Genomic DNA, 26,470 nt, shown 5'->3' on the forward strand with positions numbered 1-26,470 from the left:
AGGAAGGTAGAAAGGGAGTGGATAGATAGATTGGAAGGAAGGAAAGAAAGAAGGAAGGAGAGGTTGAATAGATAAGGGGGATGGAGGGAAGAAGGAAGATAGAAAGGGAGTGGATAGATTGGAAGGACGGAAGGAAGGAAGGAAGGAAGGAAGGAAGGAAGGAAGGGGAAAGAAAGGAGAGGATGAGTAGAAGGAAGGAAGGAAGGAAAGAAAGAAAGGAAGGAAGGAGAGTTTGAATATAGGGGGGATGGAGGGAGGGAGGAAGGGAGTGGATAGATTGGATGGAAGGAAGGAAAGAACTGTTCCACTGTCAGCTCATGATGCTTGGATAGGAGAGATGCAGCCATGACAGAAGGAAGGAAGGAACAGAGAGAGGGAGGGAGGGAGGGAGGAAGATGGGTTTATGGATATAGATAGGGAGGGAGGGAGGAGGATGAATTTATGTATGTATGTAGGGAAGGATGGAAGGAAAGGGAGGGGTGCTAGGTCGAGTCAAATATGGACTTGTGAGAATAAAGATTGAGATCAAGGAAAATAAACTGATGTTACGAAAAGGACCGAGCAGAGCATTGATAGTGATTGTTACCCAATCCAGAGACAAAATCACCCCCTCCCCCTCTTTGAATTACACCCTATCAGGGAGATCAGAGAAACTCAGGGCCTCCTCTGTGATTCTATTCCAGCACCTCCAACAATAAAATGGCATTCCTGGGATCTGGGTGAGTTCTGTTTCTTGAGTTGGCCTACCTTGAAGGGCTGGCACTTTGCCCCCTTCCGCAGTGACCCTCCTGGTGGTTCTGGTAACTTCCCCAGCATGACTGCCACCCCCTCCCCTGCCCCAGCTGTTCCCTTTTATACGGAAAGGTTAAGCTCCTGCAACCCTCCAGATGTTGCTGCCTTACAACTTGGGGTAGTGGGAGCCGTCCTTCAGCAACACTGAGGCAGCCGGGGTGCTCCCCATCCTTGATGTCATTGCTGCCAGCAGCCCATTGGGACCATGAGGAGGTTGGGGAGGAACATCGTCAGAAGGTCGCCAAAGGAGGAATCACGGCAGCATGCTGCAAACCAGTGGAGGGTTGCAGGCTGTACGCCCCAGTACCGGCGTAGCGGAGCCTGCCCAGAGCAGCGGATATCATTCCAGTATGGTGATCCAGAGGGCCCGCCCGCCCGAGCTTTTAAGGGTTCAGTGCTTCCACGTACGGCGTGTACAGTGCCTGCACTCTGCTCTGCTGAGCAGCTGGAGGCTTGTGGAGGTGGTAAGACGCAGGCGCGTGCTGCGCGCGTCCATGTGGATGCCGCCGGGCCCATTCCAACCGTACTGGTTGGAACAGGATCCGGAGCCCACCACTGCTGCAAACTGTTGTAAACGCGAGTTGGTTGTCTGAATTTTGATGGCGTGATCATGGGGAATTGTGTGAAAAATGGCCCCAGGTCACTTTTTTTCAGGGCTGGCGTAACTTCGAGCAGTCACTAAGCGAAACGGTTACAAGTTGAGGACTACCTGCTTTACACCACCAGGAGAGTGAGGCAGGCGGCCGTATAAATCTGACAAATACATAAATGTTTCTCTGCCAACATGGCAGTTGCAATCCTGATCGGGTGCCCAGGCAGTTCAACGAGCTTGCAACGAGTCATGAGGGGCCTCAAACTCACAATTCTGAAATCCCCACCAAAATTTTTTTCGGACCATTACTTCAAGCTGCAAGCTATTTTTTCCCCCCAGCAAATTAAAACCGTTGCAGACCACAAATCATGCCGCGTGTTAAAATGGCGATTCAGAAGCCAAACAGAATAAGGAGGAGAAGATTTTTGCGGTAACATTGTACTGCTAACTAGGGCATACGAAACCTTTGCCAGACCAATCCTCAAATACAACTCGCCTGCCTGGAATCCACACTGTATATTGGACATTAATACAATCGAGGAAGTTCAGAGGTATTTCACGAGAAGAGTCCTCTGCTCCTCTGCTCACAACAGAATCCCTTATGCCACCAGGCTCAAAATTGTGAGTTTGGACAACCTGGAACTGTGCTGCCTGCGGTCTGACTTAAGCCTAGTACACAAAATTGTCTGCTAGAACGTCCTGCCTGTCAACGGCAGCTTCAGCCGCAATAACACAATAGATACAAACTCAAGGTAAACCGCTCCAAATTCGATTGCAGAAAATATACAACTTCAGCCACAGAGTGGTCAACGCCTGGAATGCTCCACCCGACTCAGTTGTTACGTCCTCAAACCCCCACAGCTTCAACCTCAAACTGTCTACCGGGGACCTTACCCCCATTCCTAAGAGGTCCGTAAAAGGGGGCGCACATAAGCGCACCGGTTGTGCCTACCATACCTGTTCTACCGTCCCCATTTATTTGTATTCATTTATTTCATTCATGTCCATCTTCATACTTATACCTGCTATCTTGTACATGTTTGACAAACTAATTAAATACAAATACAAAAGGAGAAACGCCGTTTGAAAAGGGAGCAGCAGCAGGGATTAAAAACGTTCGGAGGTCACAAGGAAGCCACGGAGAGAATTGCAACTGAAACAGCCAGCAATTTTTTTGGGGGGAGAGGGGGGTTGGGAAGTCTTTGTTGAGAAGGTCCATTCTGTGAGAGACTTTGGAAAGGGAGACACCATTAAAAAGGCCCTGACTTTATTTGTTGCTTGTCGATAACCTGGTGTTGCCCAGGTATTTATTTAAGGGGGGGGGGGGGGAATGTCCGGACCAAACGTAATTTCTAATGTTGGATTTCCCCCCTCACCAGAGGGAGCCCCCTGGTGGAGTACTGTGAAGCCATCACCATGGCAACTCTACTGTGGTGCACAGTAGAAGCCATTTTAAGGCACAACAGGCTGTATCTTAACAGAACACACACCACGAGGGGTGTTAGCGGTGTCTGAGCACCCACAGTATTTGTTTCCAGAGAGTATGTCATCTGTGTACCAAGTTTGGTTGAAATTGCTTGAGGTGTTCCAGAGTTATGCTGGAACATACACACACACACACAGCGTCATTTACAGTATGTATGTATGTATGTATGTATGTATGTATGTATGTATGTATGTATATAAACTTGTCCTGCTGTGGAGATAAGTTTGATCAATGTGTGTGTGTGTATGTACACACACACACACACACACACACACACACACATATATATATATCCCTAACACCCCTCGTGGTGTGTGTTCTGTTAAGATACAGTCTGTTGTGCCTGTTGAGCCGAGGTGGCTCAGTGGTTAAATGCAGCACTGCAGGCTACTTCAGCTGATTGCAGTTCTGCAGTTCGGCTGTTCAAATCTCACCGGCTCAAGGTTGACTCAGCCTTCCATCCTTCCGAGGTGGGTAAAATGAGGACCCGGATTGTTGTTGGGGGCAATATGCTGACTCTGTAAACCGCTTAGAGAGGGCTGAAAGTCCTATGAAGCGGTATATAAGTCTAACTGCTATTGCTATTGCTAACTGCTATTGCTTAAAATGACTTCTACTGTACTGCCATAAAATGGCTTCTACTGTACACCGCAGTGGAATTGCCCTGGTAACAGCTTCACAGTACTCCACCAGGGGGCTCCCTCTACTAAGTGGGGAAATCCAACATTAGAAATTACATTTGGTCCGGACATTTCCCCCCTATAAATAAATACACGGGCAACGCCAGGTTATCGACTAGCAACAAATAGAGTCAGGGCCTTTTTAATGGTGGCTTCCTTTCCAAAGTTTCTCACAGAATGGACCTTCTCAACAAAGACTTCCCAACCCCCTCTCCAAAAAAAACAAAACAAAAAAACCCTGGCTGTTTCAGTTGCAATTCTCCGTGGCTTCCTTGTGACCTCCGAACTTTTTAAATCCCTGTTGCTGCTCCCTTTTCAAACGGCATTTCTCCTTTTGTATTTGTATTTAATTAGTTTCTCAAATAAATATATATATATATATATATATATATATATATATATATATATATATATATATATATATATATATATACCGTATTTATCGGCGTATAACACGCACCGGCGTATAACACGCATCCCCCATTTTAACACAAAAATTTGAGTAAAAATTTTTTTCATTAAAAATAAATGACTTGGAAGCTCGGAACTTAATGCACTTTTCTGTTGCTGCCCCGACCCTGTGGAACGAGCTCCCCATGGAGATCCGTACCCTCACCACTATCCAGACCTTCCGCGCAGCCCTCAAGATCTGGCTCTCCCAGCAGGCCTGGGGATAGGTTTCCAATTACCCGCCCGAGTGTTTGATTGCTGAATGAAAGTTGTGTTTTATTATTTTTTCTTTGTGCACATATTGTTCTGTTTCTGACCTTGCACCCCCCTCCCCTGTGGTTGTAAGCCGCCCTGAGTCCCCTCAGGGAAAAGGGCGGCATATAAATCCCAATAAACCTAAACCTAAACCTAAACCTAATGTTGGATTAAAATTTATAACATTAGAACATGAATTATAACATTAACTCCTCAACATAAAGTGCCTTCCTTCCTTCCCTCCCTCCCATCCCTTTCTTTATGTTTTCTTCATGCTTTCTTTTCTTTTTCCTCTGCTCTTTTTAAATCCCCCCCCTTCTTCTCCTCCTCTACATTTAGGTTGGATTAGTTTGTACAACGGTCATCAAACTTCTGAAGTAAAAATAAATAAATAAATCATATTTAAGAAGAAGAAGAAAAAGGAAGACGTTTTTAGTTAAGTCAAACGTTTTAATAAAAGTTTCATCTTTTAAGATTTGTCCAACACATCCAATTGTAACCTTAACAGTAAAGAATATCACCCCAGCTGCTAAAGGTTCAACCAGTCTGAGAACCATTGAAAAGACAACAGTGCAAAATCCAAAAGACACAACTTCCTCACCGCCATTGCTTTGGTACCAAATCTTTGAGGAAGGGGCTCCAGAAAGAAGGAGGAGGAGGAGGAGGAGGAGGAGGAGGGGGAGGAGGAGGGAACCAAAGAGAGGCTTTTACCGAGTCTGCGCCCCACAGCCAGGACCGTCCTTGCGCCTCAAGCCGCGTTTCTTCCTGCAAAGCCCTTCGGGCAACCCGAGAGTTCCTTTTGGCGCCAGAAGGGCTTTGCAGGAAGAAACGCCGCGTTTCTTGCTGCAAAGCCCTTCTGGCGTCAAGCGGAACTCTCGGGTTGCCCGAAGGGCTTTGCAGGAAGAAACGCGGCTGGAGGCGCCAGGACGGTCCTGGCTGTGGGGCGCAGACTCGGTAAAAGCTCTCTTTGGTTCCCTCCTCCTCCCCCTCCTTCCACAGTCTGTGTGACGCTGCCGCCAGGCTGAGAGCTGCCGCTGAAACAAGTTTGGGGAGGTCCTTTGCAGGCAGCCAGTTCTAGCTGCCTGCAAAGGACTTCCCCACGTTTGCTTTGAAAGAAACCTCTGCGCGGGAGTTAGAAACCTCTGCGCGGGGGTTTCTTGCCATGTGCGCGGCCGCGCGGCCACGCACCTTAGAGGGAACAGTGGACCCGGCGTATAACACGCAGTATCGGCGTATAACACGCAGGCAGGGTTTAAGCTTGCAATTTTAGTTTTAAAACTGCGTGTTATACGCCGATAAATACGTATATATCTACATTGATCAAACTGATCTCCACAGCAGGACAACAAGTTTAAATGTGAACTTAAAACACCAGTGTTGTTCCAAACCATACCTTTGGGAATTCATACTCGGCATTTCCTGGGAGTTTAGCATACCTGCCTGGATGTCTTCCCTCTCCCTTAACACAGACTAATGGTCTCTTGTAGGCAGCTGAATTATTTCTCAATGAATGAAGTAAAAAGCTGCTCACCTTGTCTCTGGATTGTAGCCCAGGATATAGAAAAACGAGTCCATTCGGGCTTTGAACTCTCTCGCAGCAAAGATGTCGGAGAAATGAGAGATGTTACATTTGCCCCTGCAAGGGAGAGGGGAAGGGAACATCAGAGTAAGTGAATCACGGCTTACTTAGCAGAGAACAAACCCACAATACTGGTCCGACGTTAAAAAAAACAAAAAACTTCTCTTTGAGAGAGATACTGAATCTTATATATAAAGGAAGAATTTTAATGGGAGACTCGTTTAGATTAGATTTAATAGAGTTGGAAGGGACCTCGTAGGTCATCTAGTCCAACCCCCTGCCCAAGCAGGAGACCCTACACCATTTTTCTGACAGGTGGCAGTCCGGTCCCTTCTTGAAAACTTCCAGGGATGAAGCTCCCACAACTTCCATTGGTTGATAGTTCTCACTGCCTGGAAGTTTCTCCTCATTTCCAGGTTGAATCTCTCCTTGTTCGAAGCATCTGTCTGGGCTTCAGGTGCTTCGGAGAGTAGTTGGACTCCCTTCTTCTTTGTGGCAGCCCCTCAAACATTGGGAGACTGCCATCATGTCACCCCTGGTCCTTCTCTTCACTAGACTAGCCAGGCCCAGTTCCTGAAAGCCTTCTTCATAGTTAATGGGATCACTTCAAGCCCATTGCAAACCATTTCTCTGAAATGGCATAGGGCTTCCTGCCTGAGCAGGGGGCTGGACTAGAAGATCTCTAAGGTCCCTTCCAACTCCTTTAATCTATTAAAATAACCTCTGGGTTGGGTTTTTAGCTACACACCTGAGGGCAGCAGCGTGGTAAGTGTCAACATAATCCGAAATGAAAAGCTCTCTGTTCTTGATCACTGGGTCCATGATAACCAGCTCACGCCCAGAATCTGTGGAAAGAAAGCCACATTGTTAGGGGTGCCTCTAGCAGTCAGCCCACTTCTAGTAAGGTTCCTCTGGAGTCCCTCAAAAAGCCAGTTATCATGGTTAGCGGTTAAAGGGGAGGCCAGGGCTATGCTCTGCATGGAGAAGATACTGCTTTGGATCTAGAGAGAATAGAATGGAATGGAACGGAATATAGGATAGATGGAATAGAACAGGGAAATTAGAATAGAAATTAGAATAGAATACAATAGCATTGAATAGAATTTAGAATAGGGAAATAGAATAGAATTTAGAATAGGAAAATTAAAATAGTATAGAATAGAATGGAACAGAATTTAGAATAGGGAAATAGAGTAGAATTTAGAATAGGAAAATTAAAATAGTATAGAATAGAATAGAATAGAATTGGGAAATTAGAATGGAAATTAGAATAGAATACAATAGAATTGAATAGAATTTAGAATAGGGAAATTAGAATAGAATAGTATAGAATAGAATAGAGAATAGGGAAATTGGAATGGAAATTAGAATAGAATACAATAGCATTGAATAGAATTTAGAATAGGGAAATAGAATAAAATTTGGAATAGGAAAATTAAAATAGTATAGAATAGAATGGAATAGAATTTAGAATAGGGAAATAGAGTAGAATTTAGAATAGGAAAATTAAAATAGTATAGAATAGAATAGAATTTAGAATAGGGAAATTAGAATGAAAATTAGAATAATATAGAGTAGAATAGAATAGAGAAATTAGAATGGAAATTAGAATAGAATACAATAGAATTGAATAGAATTTAGAATAGGAAAATTAGAATAGAATGGAATGGAATGGAATAGAATTCATTATTGGCCAAGTGTGACTGGACACATAAGGAATTTGTCTTTGGTGCAGATGCTCTCAGTGTACCTAAAGAAAAGATATATTCGTCAAGAATCATAAGGTACAACACTTAATGATAGTCATAGGATACAAATAAGCAATCAAATCATCCTAGGAAACAATATCAATATAAATCATAATAATACAAGCAACAAAGTTACAGTCCTGCAGTCATAAGTGGGAGGAGATGGGGGATAGGAACAATGAGAAGACTAATAGTAATAGTAATGCAGCCTTAGTGAATGGTTTGACAGTGGTGAGGGAATTATTTGTTTAGCAGAGTGATGGCGTTTGGGGGAAAAACTGTCCTTGTGTCTAATTGTCTTGGTGTGCAGTGCTCTGTAGCGTGGTTTTGAGGGTAGGAGTTGAAACAATTTACGTCCAGGATGTGAGGGGTCTGTAGATATTTACACAGCCCTCTTTTTGACTCCTGCAGTGTCCAGGTCCTCAATGGAAGGCAGGTTGGTAGTCATTGTTTTTTCTGCAGTTCTGATTATCCTCTGAAGTCCGTGTGTGTCTTGTTGGGTTGCAGAGCCAAACCAGACAGTTACGGAGGTGCAGAGGACAAGACTCCATCATTCCTCTGTAGAACAGAATCAGCAGCTCTTTGGGCAGTTTGAGCTTCCTGAGTTGGCGCAGAAAGAACATTCTTTCTTGTGCTTTTTTGATGACGTTTTGGACGTTAGGGGTCCATTTGAAGTCTTGAGATATGACAGAACCTAGAAACTTGAAGGTCTCTGCTGTTGATATTGCGTTGTCTAGTATTGTAAGAGGTGGTAGAGGTGTAAGGAAAGACCACAATCTGTTTGTATTAATCCTGGACAGTTGGTCTAAGCCAGAACAGCTGGTGGTGCAAACAGCTGGACCTGATCTAAAGCCGTTCAGATGCTGTCATTCTATGTCAGGTCTGCCAGGTTCGGCTTGGTGCCTCACAAGCATCCTGCCATCAAAGGCTAGGGGGCGGGGGGGGGGAGATAGATGGGCAATAAAGCTGTGTGTGTATATGATGAGGAATAGGGAGAGGGGAATGATACGTGATAAAGACCAGAGAAACAACCGGTTTGTATCAGGCATTCAAGGCCAGGCACCCTGAGAAAGAATGTGGATTACCCCAAAGCCTCTCAGAGTTCTCAAAACATTTCACTGAGTTCTGATTGGCTGAAGATAGACTGGTCACTGGGTGGGTGGGTGGGTGGAAACCTTTCTGTATCTTTTGAGCGCGGGGAAACCCAGATCTAGCCTGGCTTTTCTGCAGCGGAACCGTTCACTTCAACCAAATGGGAATCAAGGGTCTTTCTTTCCTAAGGGATCAGACCGGGGCAGACATGACACTCTGGTATGGATCCCAGATTATTTTCCTCAGGACTCCTTGGGACCCACTGCTTCCTTTTGCACCCATCATGTTGGGAACTGAAAGGTCCACAGAGATTCTGTTTCCTTTCCCCAAAAGACATCGTGCAGTTCAAAGGAAAACTACCGGCTCATAAGACACGGCGTCTCCCTTTTTTACTTTGTCCAAGCTCTTGTGGTCAAAGGAAAAGAGCAGGACTGGGAAAAGATCTTCCCCAAATGCGGAAATCTGAAGAAAATACATGTTCAGCACTTATTTTGTTTTGAGGATTCCCCTTTGGCCCAGACATCTTCTCCAAGTGCAGGAAACAGGCAGGAAGGTGCCCAATGCTTTGGAAGGTTGTGTTGTGGCCTGCCAGCGGCCATGAAGCTGGCAGCAGATTCGGAAAGTGAGGAGGTTGGGGAGGAAGATGGACCAGTCCTGGAGTCTGGGGAAGGCTCTGATGAGGGCTCTCTGTGTCGGAGGCAGAGAGGGGGCCAGAACCAACTGATAGTTATCAGCTGCTTTGGAGACAGATATCAGTGTGCATATGCGGCCAGTTGCCGGACGAAAGAAACAGCTAAGGAACATGGGTCAACTTGGGAGTAAGGCAACAGGTGGACGGTGAATGGCCCCTCCCAAAGGACATAAAAGAGGAGCGAAAGGGGAGTGGAGTTTGCAGGAGACAATTAGTTCATTCCTGCATCCTTGCCAAGTATTGTGGCGTCTGAAAGATATCGGCCTGGCCACTTTCCAAGCCTGATAAAGGTCAGTAGTTGTGAACTACTTTGAAAGACTGCAGGAGAGGAAAGATTTGGCTGGAGAGGAATTCACCGTAAATTAAATAAAAGGGGTTTATCGGGATGAGGACTCGGCTTCGTGCTGCTGGGGAAGCCCAGGTCACAACAGACTGACGCTTCACAAGCTGGCAGCCACGAGATGCAACACACACCTCTGTGAGTTTTCCAAAGGTACAAATGGAATTGGAATTGCAACGAGCAGAACAGAGAGAGGACAACCCACTCAGAGGCACGGTAACGGATTCGCCCCACCCCCGCCCTTCCCACTTACCGTTTTCATTGTGTCGGTCCTGGACCAAATGTTGGTAAACGGAATCCGGGACTTCGGATTGGCGGTAGTACCACTTGACGTTCATGAGAAGATGGTCCCGCTTGCTCTGGAAGAGAAGGAAGGAGAAATCTGTTACGGACGAGGGAGCAGCATCAGGGCATTTTCACCATGCAACGTTCAGTAGAGTTGCCAGGTAGGAGATTCAGCGGCTCTCCTGACGGAGCTACGACTTAGGTAGTTCTGAAACTTACGACCGCAATCTGCCCTGAAATTTCTCTTTTTAAGTGAGACATTCGTTAAGTGAGCTTGGCCTCATTTTATGGCCTTTTTTGCCACGGTTGTTAAGTCAGTCGCTGCAGTGGATAAGTTACTATCCAAGTCATTCAGTGAATCTGGCTACTGCACTGACTTTGCTTGTTAAAAAGTCCCAAAAGGGGATCACACACAACCGCAACCATTGTAACTGCCAGCTGTCCAAGCGTCCGGATGTGACTCATGTGCCCGTGGGGATGCTTGCCAAGGTTGTAACTCTGAAAAAAAAACAACGGCCTCAAAGTCCACTCGTTTCAGAGCCGTTGTAACTTTGACTGGTCACTAAACAAACTGTCGTAAGACGAGGACTACCTGTTTTTCACGAGGTGACTCTGAAGTGTTTTAGAACAGGGGTCTCCAATCTTGGCAACTTTAAGACTTGTGGACTTCAACTCCCAGAATTCTGGGAGTTGAAGTCCACACGTTTTGCGTGCTGAGGAATTCTGGGAGTTGAAGTCCACAAGTCTTAAAGTTGCCAAAGTTGGAGACCCCTGCTTTAGAAGCCTAGCAATTTATTTACCATAAGTAATGTGTGGGGCTAATTCCACTCCTCTTTCCAAAATCCGAGTTGAATCCGCTCTTTTCTCTGTCCTTCCTTCATCCCTCTATATAGCTAAGATCTCTCTTTCTTTTTTTGGAGGTGGGGGGAGGAAAGTACATGTAATGCTATAAAAAATCCAGCCAGTGGCAGCATTGTGTCAGAGGAAAAAAAAATCTAGTTTTTTTTTAACTTTCTACAAACTGCTTGCAATGCTCTATGGCTGACATTAGTTTTTGTTTTTATTTTATCAAAAGGAGGTAGAAATGAGAAAAATACCCTCATATAGCAACAGAGCTGTGGGGAGGGGGGGGGAGGACCCATCTTCTGCTAGAAAGAATGGGTCAATGGAAGTAAATTGAGCTGATGGGTCATGAATCCAGGGACAGGAAGGTGTGTGTGTGTGTGTGTGTGTGTGTGTGTGTGAGAGAGAGAGAGAGAGAGAGAGAGAGAGAGAAATGAGAAAGAATGAGAGGGAGGGAGGAGAGAATGTGAGAGGGGAAGGAAGGGAGGGAGAGAGAAAGAATGAGAGAGAGAGAGGGAGAGAGAATGTGAGAGGGGGAGGGAGATAGGAAGGGGAGAGGAAGAGACAGACAGAGACAGAGAAATGAGAAAGAATGAGAGAGGGAGGAAGGGAGAGAGAGAATGTGAGAGGGGGAGGGAAGGAGGGAAAGAGAGAGAGAAAGAATGAGAGAGAGGGAGGGAGAGAGAGAGAGAATGTGAGAAGGGGGAGGGAGGGAGCTCCATTCTGGGATTTGGACTGCAGAATAGAGATCGTGGGATGCTTTAATTCCCATAATGGATGACGGGCTGGAAAAACTGATGGAATTAGCAGAGATGGCTAAATCGACTGCCGTAATTAAGAATTACAGGCTTAACTTTGTTTCCACTTGGAAATCACTTCTGGGCTTTATGCTCGAGGTAGGGGGGAAAAACAGTAAAACTTGTAGATAGCTTTGTTGCGATAGAAATGGCTAACATACACTATTACGTCAATGTCAAAAGTGGAGAGGCTGTATGCTATTGCCTACTTCCACTGTGCCTAAAAGAATTAGAAGTCAATGCGCCTGAACCTCTACTTGCTCAGCCTGTCCAGGTCTGTGTTCGCTGCACAGATGCTCCAACACTGGAAGTTTTAAAGAATAGATTGGACAACCATTTGTCTGAAATGGTATAGCAATAGACACAGGATGACACAACCGTTCAGTTGAGGAACTGAGTCGGAACTGGGAAATACCTGGCAATAGGAGCGTGTCTTAAAGAGCTTATCAGACTCAGTTCAACCAATGAGAGAATGAGGCCAACCCATCCTGGATATTCCTCCCCTCACTATGGAGAATTATATACCGCTTCACAGTGCTTCCCAGCCCTCTCTAAGAGGTTTACAGAGTCAGCATCTCTTGCCCCCAACAATCTGGGTCTTCATTTTACCCACCTCGGAAGGATGGAAGGCTGAGTCAACCTTCAGCCTGGTGAGATTCAAACTTCCAAACTGCTGGCAGCCAGCAGTCAGCAGAAGTAGCCTACAATACTGCCCTCTAGCCACTGCGCCACCGTGACTCTTAATAGGGTGTTTCCTGCCTAAGCAGGGGGTTGGACTAGAAGACCTCCAACATCCTTTCCAACTCTGTTATTCTATAACCAGTTATTGGTACCTCCTCGCATTCCCCTTTCCAGTTTAACCCGGTAATGTTTTTTTAAAGACACAACACCCCACTCCCACTCCATTTTTTCGAAGAAGAACAGCAAAGCAATATCTGGGCTGTTTCCACCAGATGCGCCGAAGAATGGGCCATATTAAATTTCCCCTGACAGATGATACAAATGCAAAATAAAAAACAAAAAATGCTGAGACATTTAATTTGTGTGCAACCTGCTCGGGGTTGATATCGGAAGTCCCTGGTCTTGCAAAATTGCAACTCCCTTGTTGCCGTGATAGCGTCTTTTGTTTACCATATTTTGTGGAGTATAAGATGCACCTTCCCCCCCCCCACAAAGAGGGTGAAAATTTGGGTGCGTCTTATAAACTGAATGTAGCCCCACCCACCCATCAGCCTCCACCCTTTGGCCTCTGCCTCCCAGTAATTTAGCTCCTTGCGGCAAACGGGGAAAATGGGGTTTGCGGGAGGCAGCAATAGGCTACGGCAATCCCTGCAGCCTGAAACAGCTGATGATCGGGAGGCTGGCTTAAAGTGAAAGTGAAACTTGCTGTTTGCTGCAAGGAGGCAAATTGCTGGAAGGCAGATTTTTTTTCTTCTCATCAGGCTAAACTGAAACAGGCTGTTTGCTGAAAGGAGGTAAATCAATAACTATAAATGCCTATAGAATGTTCAAATTATTAGACTTATTTTTTAAAGACTGCTTCATTATTGTTCTAGACAACGTAACAAAATGAAGAAGCTTTTAAAAATAAATGCTTGATGTGAAGAGGCCCAGTCCTATTGGATCTTCTTTTAAATAGTGAAGAATAACTATACTTCCAGAAAACCACGTCAATTTTAACAGCATTTGTACAAGTATGGTCTGAAATGTAACACAACAAACAGTGTATATCTTCTGTATTGTTTGCTGTTTGGTGCAAGGAGGCAAAGGCAGATTTTTCCCTCCTTGTTTTCCTCCCCCAAAACTAGGTGTGTCTTATATTTGGAGTGTCTTATACTCTGAAAAATATGGTAATTTAAAAAGCTTCACGGGGGGGGGAAAAGTAGGGGAAGACCCCTCCTCCTCTCATCCGGGAACGGGGAGTAGAAAATAGGAAAGCAGGACTTACTAACCGGATCAATGCTGCGTAGTATCATCTAAGCACTTGGTGAGAGGGGGTTTACAGAGGTCTCAAAGCCCCACCCCTGGACATGCATACACTCACTCCGGCATCGATCGGGGGAGAAACCCTTTTGTGGGTGCAGAAAAATTCAGGCAAAGTTAAACGGGCCTGATCCACGCTCCTGTTTCCTTTTCGGGATTGGAAGGTGGGTGGCGTGCCAATTTTTCCTCCACCGAATGGCTTCGTCTATTGTTTCCATTTTAATCTTTAATAGCAGCTGCTCCTGGTGAGACAGCCGTTTCCTCATTTCCCGCTTCCAGGAAACTGGAATTCTGGACTTCTTCATCCAGGTTGCACTGCATTCATCTTCTTTTAATCCCCCCATAATCATTTGTATTTGAGGACCCGGATTGTTGTTGGGGGCAATATGCTGACTCTGTAAACTGCTTAGAGAGGCCTGAAAGGCCTATGAAGCGGTATATAAGTCTACTGTTATTGCTATTATTGCTATTGCTATTGTATCGGGGCAGAGTCTGGGCAACTGAATGGAACTCAGTGTTTACTGGCCGGATGCCTTTCGTGTCGCCAATGCAGAGTTGTATTCTGCAGATATATTCCCGTTGTGTCTCCTCTAGGATTGACACTCACAGCCTCCTGATTGCGAGGCGAGAGCTCCACTTCTAGGTCACCGCACCAGGTTGCACTGCACTAATGGAAGGAAAAAGGTGCCCACTGCATCTCGGGCAGAGTCCCTCCTCCGGTCTTGCACGGACTCCATCAGAGACGCAGCTTCTTCATCAGTGTAAGTGAAACCTGGATTGAGAAGTCCAGAATTCCAGTTTTCAGGAAAATCCCAGTCAAACGCACTGTATTCCGGCTGCATCTTTGCACTGGAGGCCATTGGGCCACCCAATGCACAGAAACGGGGGATTCCCACGGCCTCAGGAATCTTGCACGTATCCCAGCTCAGCCTCGGATCTGAGGATCAATATTGCCAAGGGCTGAGGATGATGGGGACTGTGGAAACCGCTTCCGCCCGCCCGACACCCACTTGTTCTCCATGAATTCCGTGAATTCAAGAAATCCGCCTTCAAGTGCCATCTGGTCATAGCAGCCAGTTTCTTGCGTGACTAGCTCTCTTTTGCTGGTTTGGCCCCCTTTATCACCCCAAAGATGAAGCAAGCACCCACAAAGCTGGCAGAGACATCTTTCTGGGGAAGCGCCCCCCCCCCCCAGCCCCAAAGCTATTCTTAAGCCTCCCTTTGTTTTCGGAGGCTTGCTGCCACGTAGCTGCACTTAAAAGATCTTAGAAAAACAACAACTGCTAAACACAGTTTTGCAACCACCTGGTGTGTTGTTGGGTGCCGGGTGCTTGCAACATGCCTGCCTATGTAAACATGAGGCGTGTACCCTGCTCAGGGGTATTTCTGAAGGAAGGAGAAGGTGTGTGTGTGTGTGTGTGTTTATGTGTGGGAGAGAGGGAGGGAGGGAGGGAGGGGGGGAGAGAGATTTTCTTTTCTTTCCTCTCCTCTATCCTATCTCTTTTCTCTTCTCTTCTCTCCTATCCATTCTTCTCTCCTCTCTTCTTGCCTATCCTATCCTTTCTTCTTTTCTCTCCTCTCCTATCCATTCTTCTCTCCTCTCCTCTCTTCTTGCCTATCCTATCCTTTCTTCTTTTCTCTCCTATCCTATTCTCTCTTTTCTCTTCTCTTCTATCCTATTTTCTGTTGTTCTCTCCTCTCCTCTGGCCTATCCTCTCCTCTCCTTTTCTCTTCTCTCCTCTCCATTCTTCTCTCCTCTCCTCTCACCTATCCTATCCTTTCTTCTTTTCTCTCCTCTCCTATTCTCTCTTTTCTCTTCTCTCCTATCCTATTTTCTGTTCTGTTCTCTCCTCTCCTATTCTCTCCTCTACCTCTTTTCTCTTCTCTCCTCTCTTCTATCCTATCCTATTCTCTCTTTTTCTCTTCTCTCCTCTATCCTCTCCTCCTCTTCTATCCTCTATTCTCTTCTCTCCTCTTTTCTATCCCATCCTATTCTCTCTTTTTCTCTTCTCTCCTATTCTCTCTTTTTTCTCCTCTCCTATTTTCTCTTCTCTCCTCCCCTTTATTCTCTTCTCTTCTCTCCTATTCTCTCTCTCCTCTCTGTTTCAGGCACCTGGGTCAGGCAAGGCATCCAACATCCAATATATCCAAGAGCTGAGGTGGCGCAGTGGTTAAATGCAGCACTGCAGGCTACTTCAGCTGACTGCAGTTCTGCAGTTCGGCGGTTCAAATCTTACTGGCTCAAGGTTGACTCAGCCTTCCGTCCTTCCGAGGTGGGTAAAATAAGGACCCGGATTGTTGTTGGGGGCAATATGCTGACTCTGTAAACCGCTGAAAGCCCTATGAAGGGGTATATAAGTCTGCTATTGCTATTGCTATATTTCTTAGCAGGATTCCCAAGATCACAGATCAAGAGCTATAAACCAGAATGGCTTTTTGGGATGGCTATTTTTTCCTCTTTTCCTGGCCGTGGTGTGTGTGTGTGTGTGTGTGTGTGTGTGTGTGTGAGACAGTCCATCCCCTTCCCTGCCTCATTTCCTCTCTCCTCCTTTCAGCGCCATGGCCAGCAACCAACCGCTGCTTGCTTGCGTGGGAAAACAGCAGCGTACGGAAGGGTCACGCCTTGCTAATCAGAGGTGAGCATCCTACAGGAGGTGGAATTACACGGAGGAGTAGGTTAGGCAGCCAAATGCAGAGAGAGAGAGAGAAAGAGAGGGAGGGAGAGGAAGAAAATGAGCAAAGCCATGACAGCTGAGGCCATCCAGATGAAAGATTTATAATAGAATTTCACCGCAGGCTGGTTGAGGAAGCTTTCATCTTGGAGTGTGAAATCGTTCAACCTGGGGTTGCCAGGAGCCAAAAGAAAAGGGTCAGCCTGGGAAGTGGGAGATGGCGCCATTTCCGAAACGGGAGTGAAGGATACTGGCCTGGCTTAGGAGGCCGTGGGCTCAAAGGAACTTCCTGGACCACAAGCCCAGCCCGGGGGGGGGGGGGGGTTGCGGAGGCTGCTCTCGAAGGCTTCAGAGGTTGAAAGAAGGAAAGAGGAAAGTATTAAGGTCAGCTGGATGGCGTGCACAGTTTTTTGGCCATTTTTCAGGCTCTTTTCCTGGCCAAAAAATGGCCTGAAAACAACCCAAAAATGCCCCCCCAAAAGGCTTAAAATCAGCCCGAAAATGTCCTGGGTTTTAGGCATTTTTCGGACCATTTTCAGGCTGTTTTCTGGCACTCTGTTGCCTGCAAAGACATGCATGCTGGAAGCCAGAAGGGCAAGCTGGTGATGCTGCATGTGCCCACAGAAGCAGACTCCTTTTATTAATTGACTGTGGCTTCTGCCCATTCACATCCAGCAAAGTCTTTCAAGGGAGGATTTACAGTCACAGACCTTATCTGGCTTGGAGAGCTGCCAGGCCGATATCTGTAAAACTTGGCCAGGAGTCTCATAGAGTCAGGAACCAATTAAGCAAACTAATGATCTCCTGCTAACTCCACTCCCCTTCCGCTCCTCTTTTATCTCCTCTGGGAGGGGCCATACACTATCCACCTATGGCTTTCCTCCCAAATCAACCCTTGTTCTTTAGATATTCTCTTCTCCTGGCAACTCTGCACATGCACACATCGGGAACAGGCTCCAGCTGTTCTTCTGCCTCACTGATGTCTGACTCCGAAGGCAGCTGATAACTGTCAGACGGCTCTGCCCCCCTTTCTGCCTCCAACACAGAGCCCTCGTCCGAGCCTTCCCCAGACTCCAGGACTGGCCCATCCCCAACCTGCTCGCTGTCCAGCTCCGCTGGCGGGCCACAACAGTAAGTTGAGGACAACCTGTATTTGGAGAGGAGAATTACTGGTATGAATGAGACCTGCGCAGAACATACAGGCAGGAAGGGGGATGGAGAAAGACAGTGCACAACACCAAACTCCCCCCACACCCCAATCTGGATTAGATCTGCTGTGGCATGTGGCCAAACCCCAAAAGATGAACCGAACAGCCGTGATCCATTTCCAAAGACCAGGGAAAGCCTTTCCCCCCCTGTTTTTCCCGGAGGGCTTGCTCATGGTCCCAGGTGGGAGGGTCAACGCACCTCCTGCATTCAGATGTAAACTTCATCCTTGTGGCATTCAGTTGTAAACTTCATCCTTGTGGCTGGAGGTTGGCGATGGATGGAGGCATTGGGGGGGGGGCAGGAGAGATGCAGACTTAACAGCTTTGTCAGCCATGCCCCAAAGGGCAGGGAGATAGGCATCTCTAAATCAGCCAGGATAGATGGCCCAAAAGGGGGGGAGAGAAAAAAATAATGCTTATCCTGCCATAATCTTCATTTTTTTAAAGGAAGGGGGGGGGAGGCTAACAGCCATTCTGGTGATCTGAAAAAATACACACTCTGTGTGTGTGTGTGCTCCCAACGGGGTGCACAATGCAAGCAAGGACAGGTTTGAATAGAAGCAGCCTGGCTCAACGTATCCCCCTTTTTCTTCTTCTCCCTCCCCCCAACAGCCCCACTGACAAGCCCCCACAACAGGGGGTAAATGCCAGATAATGAAACAGGGGAAAGAAAAGCTCTATTTAATAATTTAGCCCCTGTCAAGGAGTTGGGTATTGATTCCTGTTTCCAGCGCAGGGAGAGAATGTTATCTCCAGCCTTACAGCCCCCAAGACGGAGGACATCACTGTGAATTTAATCACCGGGAGGGGCTCCAGCCAGGCCTTTCTTAAAACTGACACCTCCGATTCTTTGTTGGATGCTGCCTGGCCCTTTTGATGCTATCCCCTCTCCGTGTGGGTGTGTGTTTAAATTAAAATATCAAGCTATTCGTTGTTTTTTGTTAAAAAAAAATACAACCCCAGCTATCAATTCTCATTTGCCAACAAACCATTAAAAGGGCCGATCTCACATCGGGCAGCCACCCACCATCAAATGGCCAGACCCCCTCCCCCCTCCCCTGGGTAGAGTTCAAACTAACTACAGGGTGATCCTCAACTTACGATGACAATTGAGCCCCATGTTTATGCTGCTAAGTGAGACATTTGTTGGGTGGGTTTGTTAAGTGAATTGCAAGGGGGAGGGGAGGAGAGGAAGAAAGAAAAAAAGGGAGGGGGAGGAGAAAGGGAAAGTAGAAAGGAAGGAAGAAGAGAGACAAGGAAGGGAAGAGAAAGGGAAAGAAGGAAGGAAGGAAGGAAGGAAGGAAGGAAGGAAGGAAGGAAGAAAGAAGAGAAACAAGGGAGGGAGGGAGGAAGGAAGAAGAAAGGGAAGGAAGGGAGGGAGGGGGAGGAAGGAGAAAGGGAAAGAAGGAAGAAAGGAAGAAGAGAGACAAGGAAGGGAGGGAGGGAGGGAGGGAGGAAAAGGGGAAAGAAGGAAGGAAGAAGAGAGGCAAGGGAGGGAGGGAGGACAAAGGGAAGAAGGAAGGGAGGGAGGAAGGATGAAGAAAGGGAAGGAAGGGAGGGATGGGGGAGGAAGGAGAAAGTGAAAGAAGGAAGGAAGAAGAGAGACAAGGGAGGGAGGGAGGAGAAAAGGAAAGAAGGAAGGAAGGAAGAAAGAAAGAAAGAAAGAAGAGAGACAAGGGAGGGAGGAGAAAGGAAAAGAAGGAAGAAAGGAGAGACAAGGAAGGGAAGGAGGAAGGAAGGAAGGAGAAAGGAAAGAGAGGGAGGGAGGGAAGGAAGGAAGAAAGGAGAGGAATATAGAGAGATAATCCTGATCTCCAGGTAATCTGATTATCATTCCAGCTACATTTAATACAGGTCTGCGAAACAGCTTGTAGGAAGGAAAGAAGGAAGGAATGGAGGGAGGGGAGAGAGAGACAGAAAGAGAGAGAGGGAGAGGGAGAAAGACAGGGACTCCTATCCATGTGGACACTCGGGGTTGTATGATGCCCTATTAACACATCAGGTTCATGAAAGCACCAAGCACCCAGAAGAAAGGATGGCAGGCACCGTGTGCGAGATGGATCAACAGGCCCAAGGACTTCGCGTGCCTCGAAAGCAGTCCGCAAAAACTGCCAGAGGCATCGTTTTGCAAAAGAGGCATGCAGTCTCTTGCCAGCCAGAGGGGAGGTTCAGACACTCCACGGGCAACGGCAGGACTTCAAAGCTTGTTTGGCTTGTTGGCCAAAGAGAGGCACTTCCCCGCCTCCTCTGGGGAGGTGAGCCTGCCTGGCTGTTCATTTCACACCCGACCAAAGCTCTGGAGAAGTTCACACCAGAGTCCAAGGGGCAAAAAGTATGTCTGGAATGGACAAACTCAGACGAATGGAAGAGCCCAAACATCAAAGATAGCAGGGAGGCAGGTAAAACGTGGCGTGTGTATGTGCGTGTACGGCACACGCATGTCAGGCTGGCGTTTGCACCTATTTGGGCAAAGAGCAGTCCTGGGTCCATCTGACATCCTGAAACCCAACCCAACCCCTGTCGAATGTCCAGGCCTCCCATGGGCAGAGTTCATTCGCTTACTACTTCATTGCTTCGTGCCTCTTTCGCAGGAATCTTCCCAGACTGGCAGATTCACCTGGGAAAGACCAGGTGAGACTCAAAGGCATTTGAGGAGGCGAGTCAGACCTTTGCTCTCTTGTGTTTATGTCAGCGGTCACCAACTGGGGGTCCGTGAGAAAATTTTGGGGGTCCGCAGAACAATTATTTGCATTTTTATATACTGCACTAAATCAGGGGTTCCTCAAACTACGGCCCCTGGGACAGATACGTGCAATGAACGCTTGTGTTGCTGCAGAGAGTCTCCCCCATCGGGGTCTTTTTGTGGGGGTCGGAGGGGTGCAGAAATCCCGACTTGGGGTATATCACTGCCTCCTGGTGGGGGGCTTTGGGCGAAGGCTGGAGGGAAGAGCCGCTGGTGGAGAAGAGCCGGAGGGCCTCATTCCAGTGGGACTGCATCATGGCCTGGAACTGGCTGACCATCTCAGCCCGCTGAGCCTCCAGGCGCCGGGGGCCTTGCACTCCTGCAGGTCTTCCCTCTGCTTGGAAAGCCTATGCTGGTAGTCCTCAGTGAGGTGCTTCTGCTGAGCCTCCTTCTCGTCAGATCCAATTTGAACTGAGCTGTTTTGCCAACTCTTTCTCCTGGTGGCTGCTTAGCTCCAGCAACTGCTTCCTGTGGGGGCCCTGAGGAGCCCAGGCAGTTTTTTCCTGTTGAGGCCCTAAGGAGCCTGGCCGGGCAGGTGAGGGGTGGCTGGGAGGGGCGAGTAGAGGCCAGAGAGGCGCCTTTTGATGTGAGTGACATCGAGTTGGCCACACCCATCCAGTCACATGACCACCTAGCCACTGCCATTCATTAGGCAGACCATATTAGTTAGTCTGCCGGATTTAAAATTATGAATTTAGTGGTCCTTGAGGTCCAAAAGGTTGGAGACCCCTGGTTTATGTAATGAGTCCAGGCTAATTTCCCCGTTTGATTCCTCCTCCCTCCTGGGAGGGCTTTTCTCCAACAGTTTCCCACCCACCCCCCTTTCCGCGGCTTTCGGTTCTTGGAGGGAAGTTAGGGGACATTCTGCCTCTCTCAGCTCCGAGCCCTCGTAATTGGGTTTCCCGTGGCCCACCAATCGAATCCGCCTTCAGTTCGCTGCGGGGATTAAGTTAAAAGGAGCAGATGGCAACGCAGGGAGTTGCTTTCAAAGTGAATATTCCGCGGAACATCCCCACGGAGCCCCAGACGCGCCAAAAGGCAAGCAGCTAACAAGGCAGAAGGGAGGAAAAGGCCAATGGGTAAGTCGGCTTTAAGGAACAGGGCAGAGGGGGGTGGGTGGGGGGAGACACCGGTCCCCAATGCTGGCTTTTGGACTAGCGAGGAAGCTAATATTTGCTGAATTATTCGCTGGAGGAAACATAAGGCAACGTGCCACCTCTTGCCATTACAATGCGCCTGTCAGGCCTGCAATTATATTCCTTTTAGAATTTTGGCCTGCCACACTTTCTCTTACTTCATTATGTTGTTTTCATTAGTATAGTTGATGGGAGGGGGAATAGAAGGAGTAGGATTGTGGAATGTATTGTTTTCATTCTTTACTAGAAGCTCAAGGTCATCTTTTCTCTCCGTACTTTTACACCTGACCGGAAGCAGCTGGGTGTGGATGCCAGCGTGGAAGAAGAAGTTTGGACCATGTGATGGATTGTGGGTGTGGGGACAAGAACATGAACTTTTAACTGGGTGGAATTCTGATGTCATTTCCAGTATTGGGATTAACACAGATGTGCTAAAATGTCTGCTTTATTAAATTGGAACTTTAAGGATAGTTTTGCCTTTGATTCTGATTTAATTCTACATGACTCTTGGAACGCTGACAGTGGCTTCCAATGGAAAATTCGACAAGCACGGAGACCTTTTGCAACCACAGTAGGGGTGGGTTGCTAACTGTTTCACTACCCCCTTAGAGAGGGCTGTAAAAGCCCCGTGAAGCGGTATATAAGTCTTAAGTGCCATTGCTAGTGTTATTAAAAGTTCCTATTAGGCCCCGATGCAGCTGGACTGCACTTCTAAGCATCCCAGCACAAGTGGGGCATTCACAGAGGGGGTGGGGAGGATTAAAATGCTCCCTTCATTAACGAAATCTAACGAGGGCGAAGGGAAAGCCTCTGATCTTTCTTCAATTGGACTGAGTGTGAAAGAGTCGGAGTGTGTGTGTGTGTGTTGTGTGAGCGCGCACACACAACAAACCTCCATACACAACACATAAATCTCCGGGCGATGATCACCACCCGTGCCAGGAGAATCCCCATTGAAATTCAGTCCTTGTGAGCGGGGTGCCTGAGCCACATTGTTCGGCGTTCCTCCGTGCCCCCATCTCAAAAACCCGAGTGTTGGGGAATACAGGAATGAGTGAGTGAATGAGTGAGTGAGTGAGTGAATGAGTGTGTGTGTGAATGTGTGTGTGTAAACGGATCCTGGCTCAAACAAGAGCATCTTGTTCCCGTCACAAAGAGTTCCCTTCACAGGTGCAACCCTATGAAGGTACCCCCAGGAACCGATGCCGCACTTTGGGTACCATTAATAGAGGAAAATCAATCAGGGATTGCGATGGGGGGGGGGGGAGGGGGAGGAACCAATTTTTTTTCTTGTAGTCCCATCGAGAAAGAAAATGAAACTTCAGAACAGCCATTTCCAGGGGGAGATTTACCTCTTGGGGAGGGTGGGTGGGCTTCTGTAGTGAGCCCCAAGCATAAATCAACCCCAAAGATATAAATGGGTCTGGGATAACTTTCTTAGGCAGGGGTGGCCAACCATTGGGACCTCAAGGACCACTACCTTATAATTTTAAATCCAGCGCACCACTAATACGATCTGCTTAATGACCGGCTGGGTGGGCGTGGTTTGGCGGTCATGTGACTAGGTGGGCCAACTCGATGTCACTCACATCTACTCGCCCCTCCCCTCCCAGCCACTCCTCACCTGCCCGCCCAGGCTCCTCAGCGCCTCCACAGGGTGCTGGAGCTAAGCAGCCACCAGGAGAAATAGTTGGCAAAACAGCTCAGTTCAAATTGGATCTGACCGAGAAGGAGGCTCAGAAGAAGCATCTCACTGAGGACTAGGAGCATAGGCTTTCCAAGCAGAGGGAAGACCTGAAGGAGCGCAAGGCCAGGTTACCGCACCTGGAGGCTCAGCAGGCTGAGATGGTCAGCCAGTTCCAGGCCATGATGCAGTCCCACTGGAACGAGGCCCTCCGGCTCTTTGCCACCAGCGGCTCTTCCCTCCAGCCTTCGCCCAAAGCCCCCCACCAGGAGGCTGAAGCAGACCCCAAGTCGGAATTTCTGCCCTCCTCCGACCCCCACAAAAAGACCCTGCAAAAGGGGGGAGACTCTCTGCAGCAACACAAGCGTCCATTGCACGTATCCATCCCAGGGGCCGTAGTTTGAGGACCCCTGATTTAGCGCAATATAAAAAATGCAAATTATTTTTTTCTGTGGACCAAAATTTTCTCATGGACCCCCAGTTGGTGACCGCTGCTCTTAGGCATGCTATTAGCAGGGAGGAGATCTTGTGGTCCAGGACCCAGCGGTCGACCGATTGCCCTCAACCATCCGGGCCCTCATTTTACCCACCTCGGAAGGACGGAAGGCTGAGTCAACTGTAAGTCTCGTGCCAAATTGCAGGCAGCCAGCAGAAGTAGCCTGCAGTAATGCACTTTGACCACTGCGCCACCTCGGCTCAAAATAAATATGCACCTAACAGTAGTGAAACGCACATGGTGCTCGGCTTCCCACACTGTTGGGCAGACAGTGCAATGCATCCGAGCAAAGCGGAGAACAGATTTTTGGGGTTTGTGTTACCGCTAATATCCTGAGCAACTGTGACTGCACAGTGGGCACTTTGGCTCCAAGCAGGTAGCTTCCGGAACGTAATTCACGCTTTTCGCAGAAGCCATTTTCTCCTCACCTGCTCAGGTGGCAAAAATGGGGCTGAAAGGCCAGCAGCCTAAAAAACGTGGATAGGGATTTTTTAAAAAAAATAATACTTTAATGATATTTTTGTAAGTGCAGCTGGGGCCATGATACGACTGAATGTGTTAAGAGAGGCGGGGAAGAAAGGAGAGAGACATAAATAAGTAAGATCATTTCTCCTTGCGCAAAAAATAAAAAAAAGAAAGCCCAGAAGTGGGATTGACTCCACCATTTCTTAAAAGATGTGAAAAATTACCTGCGAAGGAGAGAAACTGTAATATAAGTGAGACCTTTTGGGGGTTTGGGCGGGTTGTAAAAATAGCAGGCATATAAATATTGAAAGAGGCTGTCAAAATAAACAGGGAAAGAATATACATTCTCCCAGACTGCAGTTATAAACCATTTTCAACGGAAGGAAAAGAAGAATGAGCTGGGAGAGGGAGAGAGGGAGGGAGGGGGAGAGAGAGAGAGAGAGAGAGAGAGAGAGAGAGAGAGAGAGAGAGAGAGAGAGAGAGAGAGAGAGAAAGAGAGAGGGAGGCAAAGAAAGAAAGAAAGAAAGAAAGAAAGAAAGAAAACAGGGAGGTAGTGAGGGAAGAAAGGAAGGAAGAAAAAGAAAGCAGGAATGCTTTGGAACTATTTTGGAACAAACAGATGATGAGTTACAGAGAGATGTGAGTTCCTTTACATTTTTGTTCGTAAAGCAGCTTGTTTTTAACCCGAAAAGCAGAATTACAGAATAACAGCACTGGAAGGCACCTTGGAGGTCTTCTAGTCCAACCCCCTGCTCATGTGGAAGACCCTTTAAAACGTTTCAGGGCAGATGTCCATCCAATCTCTTCTTAAAACCTCCAGTAATGAATCACCCACAATTTCTGACGCAAACCACGATTCACTTAGCCAGATTCTGCTTCCTAGGCAGCCCTGGGGGGAACTCAATAAACAGGATATATCTAGGGCGGTCTCTCTCTCTCTTTTTTTAACAAGAGACTCTTTGGGCATCTCGACAGGCTATCCAAGGGTTTAACCCCACTACCCATAACCTTGGTGGAAGGGGGAGAGGATAAGAACAGTTGAGGATGCCACAGACCACCTTGAAGCAGGGAAAACCTTCCCTGTTCTGATAAAGGCATGATAGGTGACCCAATTGGTCATTTGATGAGCCAGCTCAGAAAAGCCACGTTCCAAATTCCAGACTGAAAAGTTTAGGTATTCTTCACTCTGAACCACAAAGTGTGGTTGTGTACTGAGGAAAAGAATGGCTTTGAAATCCATTAGGAAGGAGTGAGCGCTTTTGAGCCTTGGGCCTGGGTCAGCGCTTCTCAAGAGCCTCATAAAAGCAAATTGGGGGTTAAAGACGGTCGAAGTTGGCCAAGACAAAGAGACCGCTGCTCTGAAAATTGGGTTTATTTTAATGAAGCCATTCCCTGTAAGACAGAAAGAGTGGGCCTCTTTTTAAAAATCACTGAGAGGTGTTATTTTTCAACCTCTGTTGCTTTAAGAGGGGGGGGCCTTCAATTCCCAGAATTCCCCAGCCAGCCATGGCTGGCTGGGGAATTCTGGGAGTTGAAGTCCACCCCTCTTAAAGCGACAGAGGTTGAGAAACATGTTAGAGATATAACAGCGATAAGAGTGATAGAGATATAAATAAGATGGAAATTGTTAGCATGCGTATGATGAGAATAATGATATTTAATGTTAATATGGTATTATTACTAGAGGATATTAAGAAGAAAAACGGGGAGTTTTATCATATTGAAATGTTTGATATATTATAATATTAAGTCTAAGGAAATAATGTTAATACGAATGTGATGTTGCAGAGAGATGTGTGTACCCAGATGACACACTGCAGAAGGAAAGATGGAATGTTTATTTTTGTAATTGAAAAATAATAAACTAACTCTCTCTCTCTCTCTCTCACTTATCTATCTATCTATCATCTGTCTGTCTGTCTGTCTGTCTGTCTGTCTGTCCATCCAGAAACACTGCTTTTCAGATTTAGTATCCTGCTAAAGCAGGCACTACTGTGCAGAGACAAGCTCTGGATAAACAACAGAAAAGTAGAGTTGGAGGGGGCCTTATAGGTCATCTAGTCCACCCCCCCTGCCCAAGCAGGAGACCCTACACCATTTCTGACCGATGGCAGCCCAGTCTCTTCTTGAAAGCTTCCAGGGATGAAGCTCCCACAACTTCTGGCTAATAGAAGAACAACAGAATAACAAAGTATTTTGTGGGACCTAGAAGGTCATCTAGTCCAACCCCCCCCCTCCCAAGCAGGAGACCCTACACCATTTCTGACAGTCTTTTCTTGAAAGTGGAGAATCCGAAGGGGGGAAAAAATTCAGCCAAAACCAGCTGAGAAAAATACACATTTGTCCATGCATGGCAACCAGGCGAGTCACCTGGAGGGGAAATTCACGGAGGATATGATTAGCCACAGCTAATTAGCCAGATAATCCAGATAATACTCCATTGAGGCAGTGCT

The 26,470-nt window shown here is 47.2% G+C and overlaps 1 protein-coding gene across 1 annotated transcript in view; it reads right to left on the reverse strand.

Annotated features, from left to right (window-relative positions):
* Nucleotides 1-26,470, reverse strand: part of RERE (arginine-glutamic acid dipeptide repeats) — a 261,457-nt gene that overhangs the window by 96,331 nt on the left and 138,656 nt on the right. The window contains 3 exon segments of the mRNA XM_032231523.1: nucleotides 5,787-5,891; nucleotides 6,583-6,679; nucleotides 9,959-10,064. Coding sequence (XP_032087414.1) covers nucleotides 5,787-5,891; nucleotides 6,583-6,679; nucleotides 9,959-10,064 — 308 coding nt within the window.

Source organism: Thamnophis elegans, chromosome 15, assembly GCF_009769535.1.
Source record: "Thamnophis elegans isolate rThaEle1 chromosome 15, rThaEle1.pri, whole genome shotgun sequence".
NCBI classification, from domain to species: domain Eukaryota; kingdom Metazoa; phylum Chordata; class Lepidosauria; order Squamata; family Colubridae; genus Thamnophis; species Thamnophis elegans.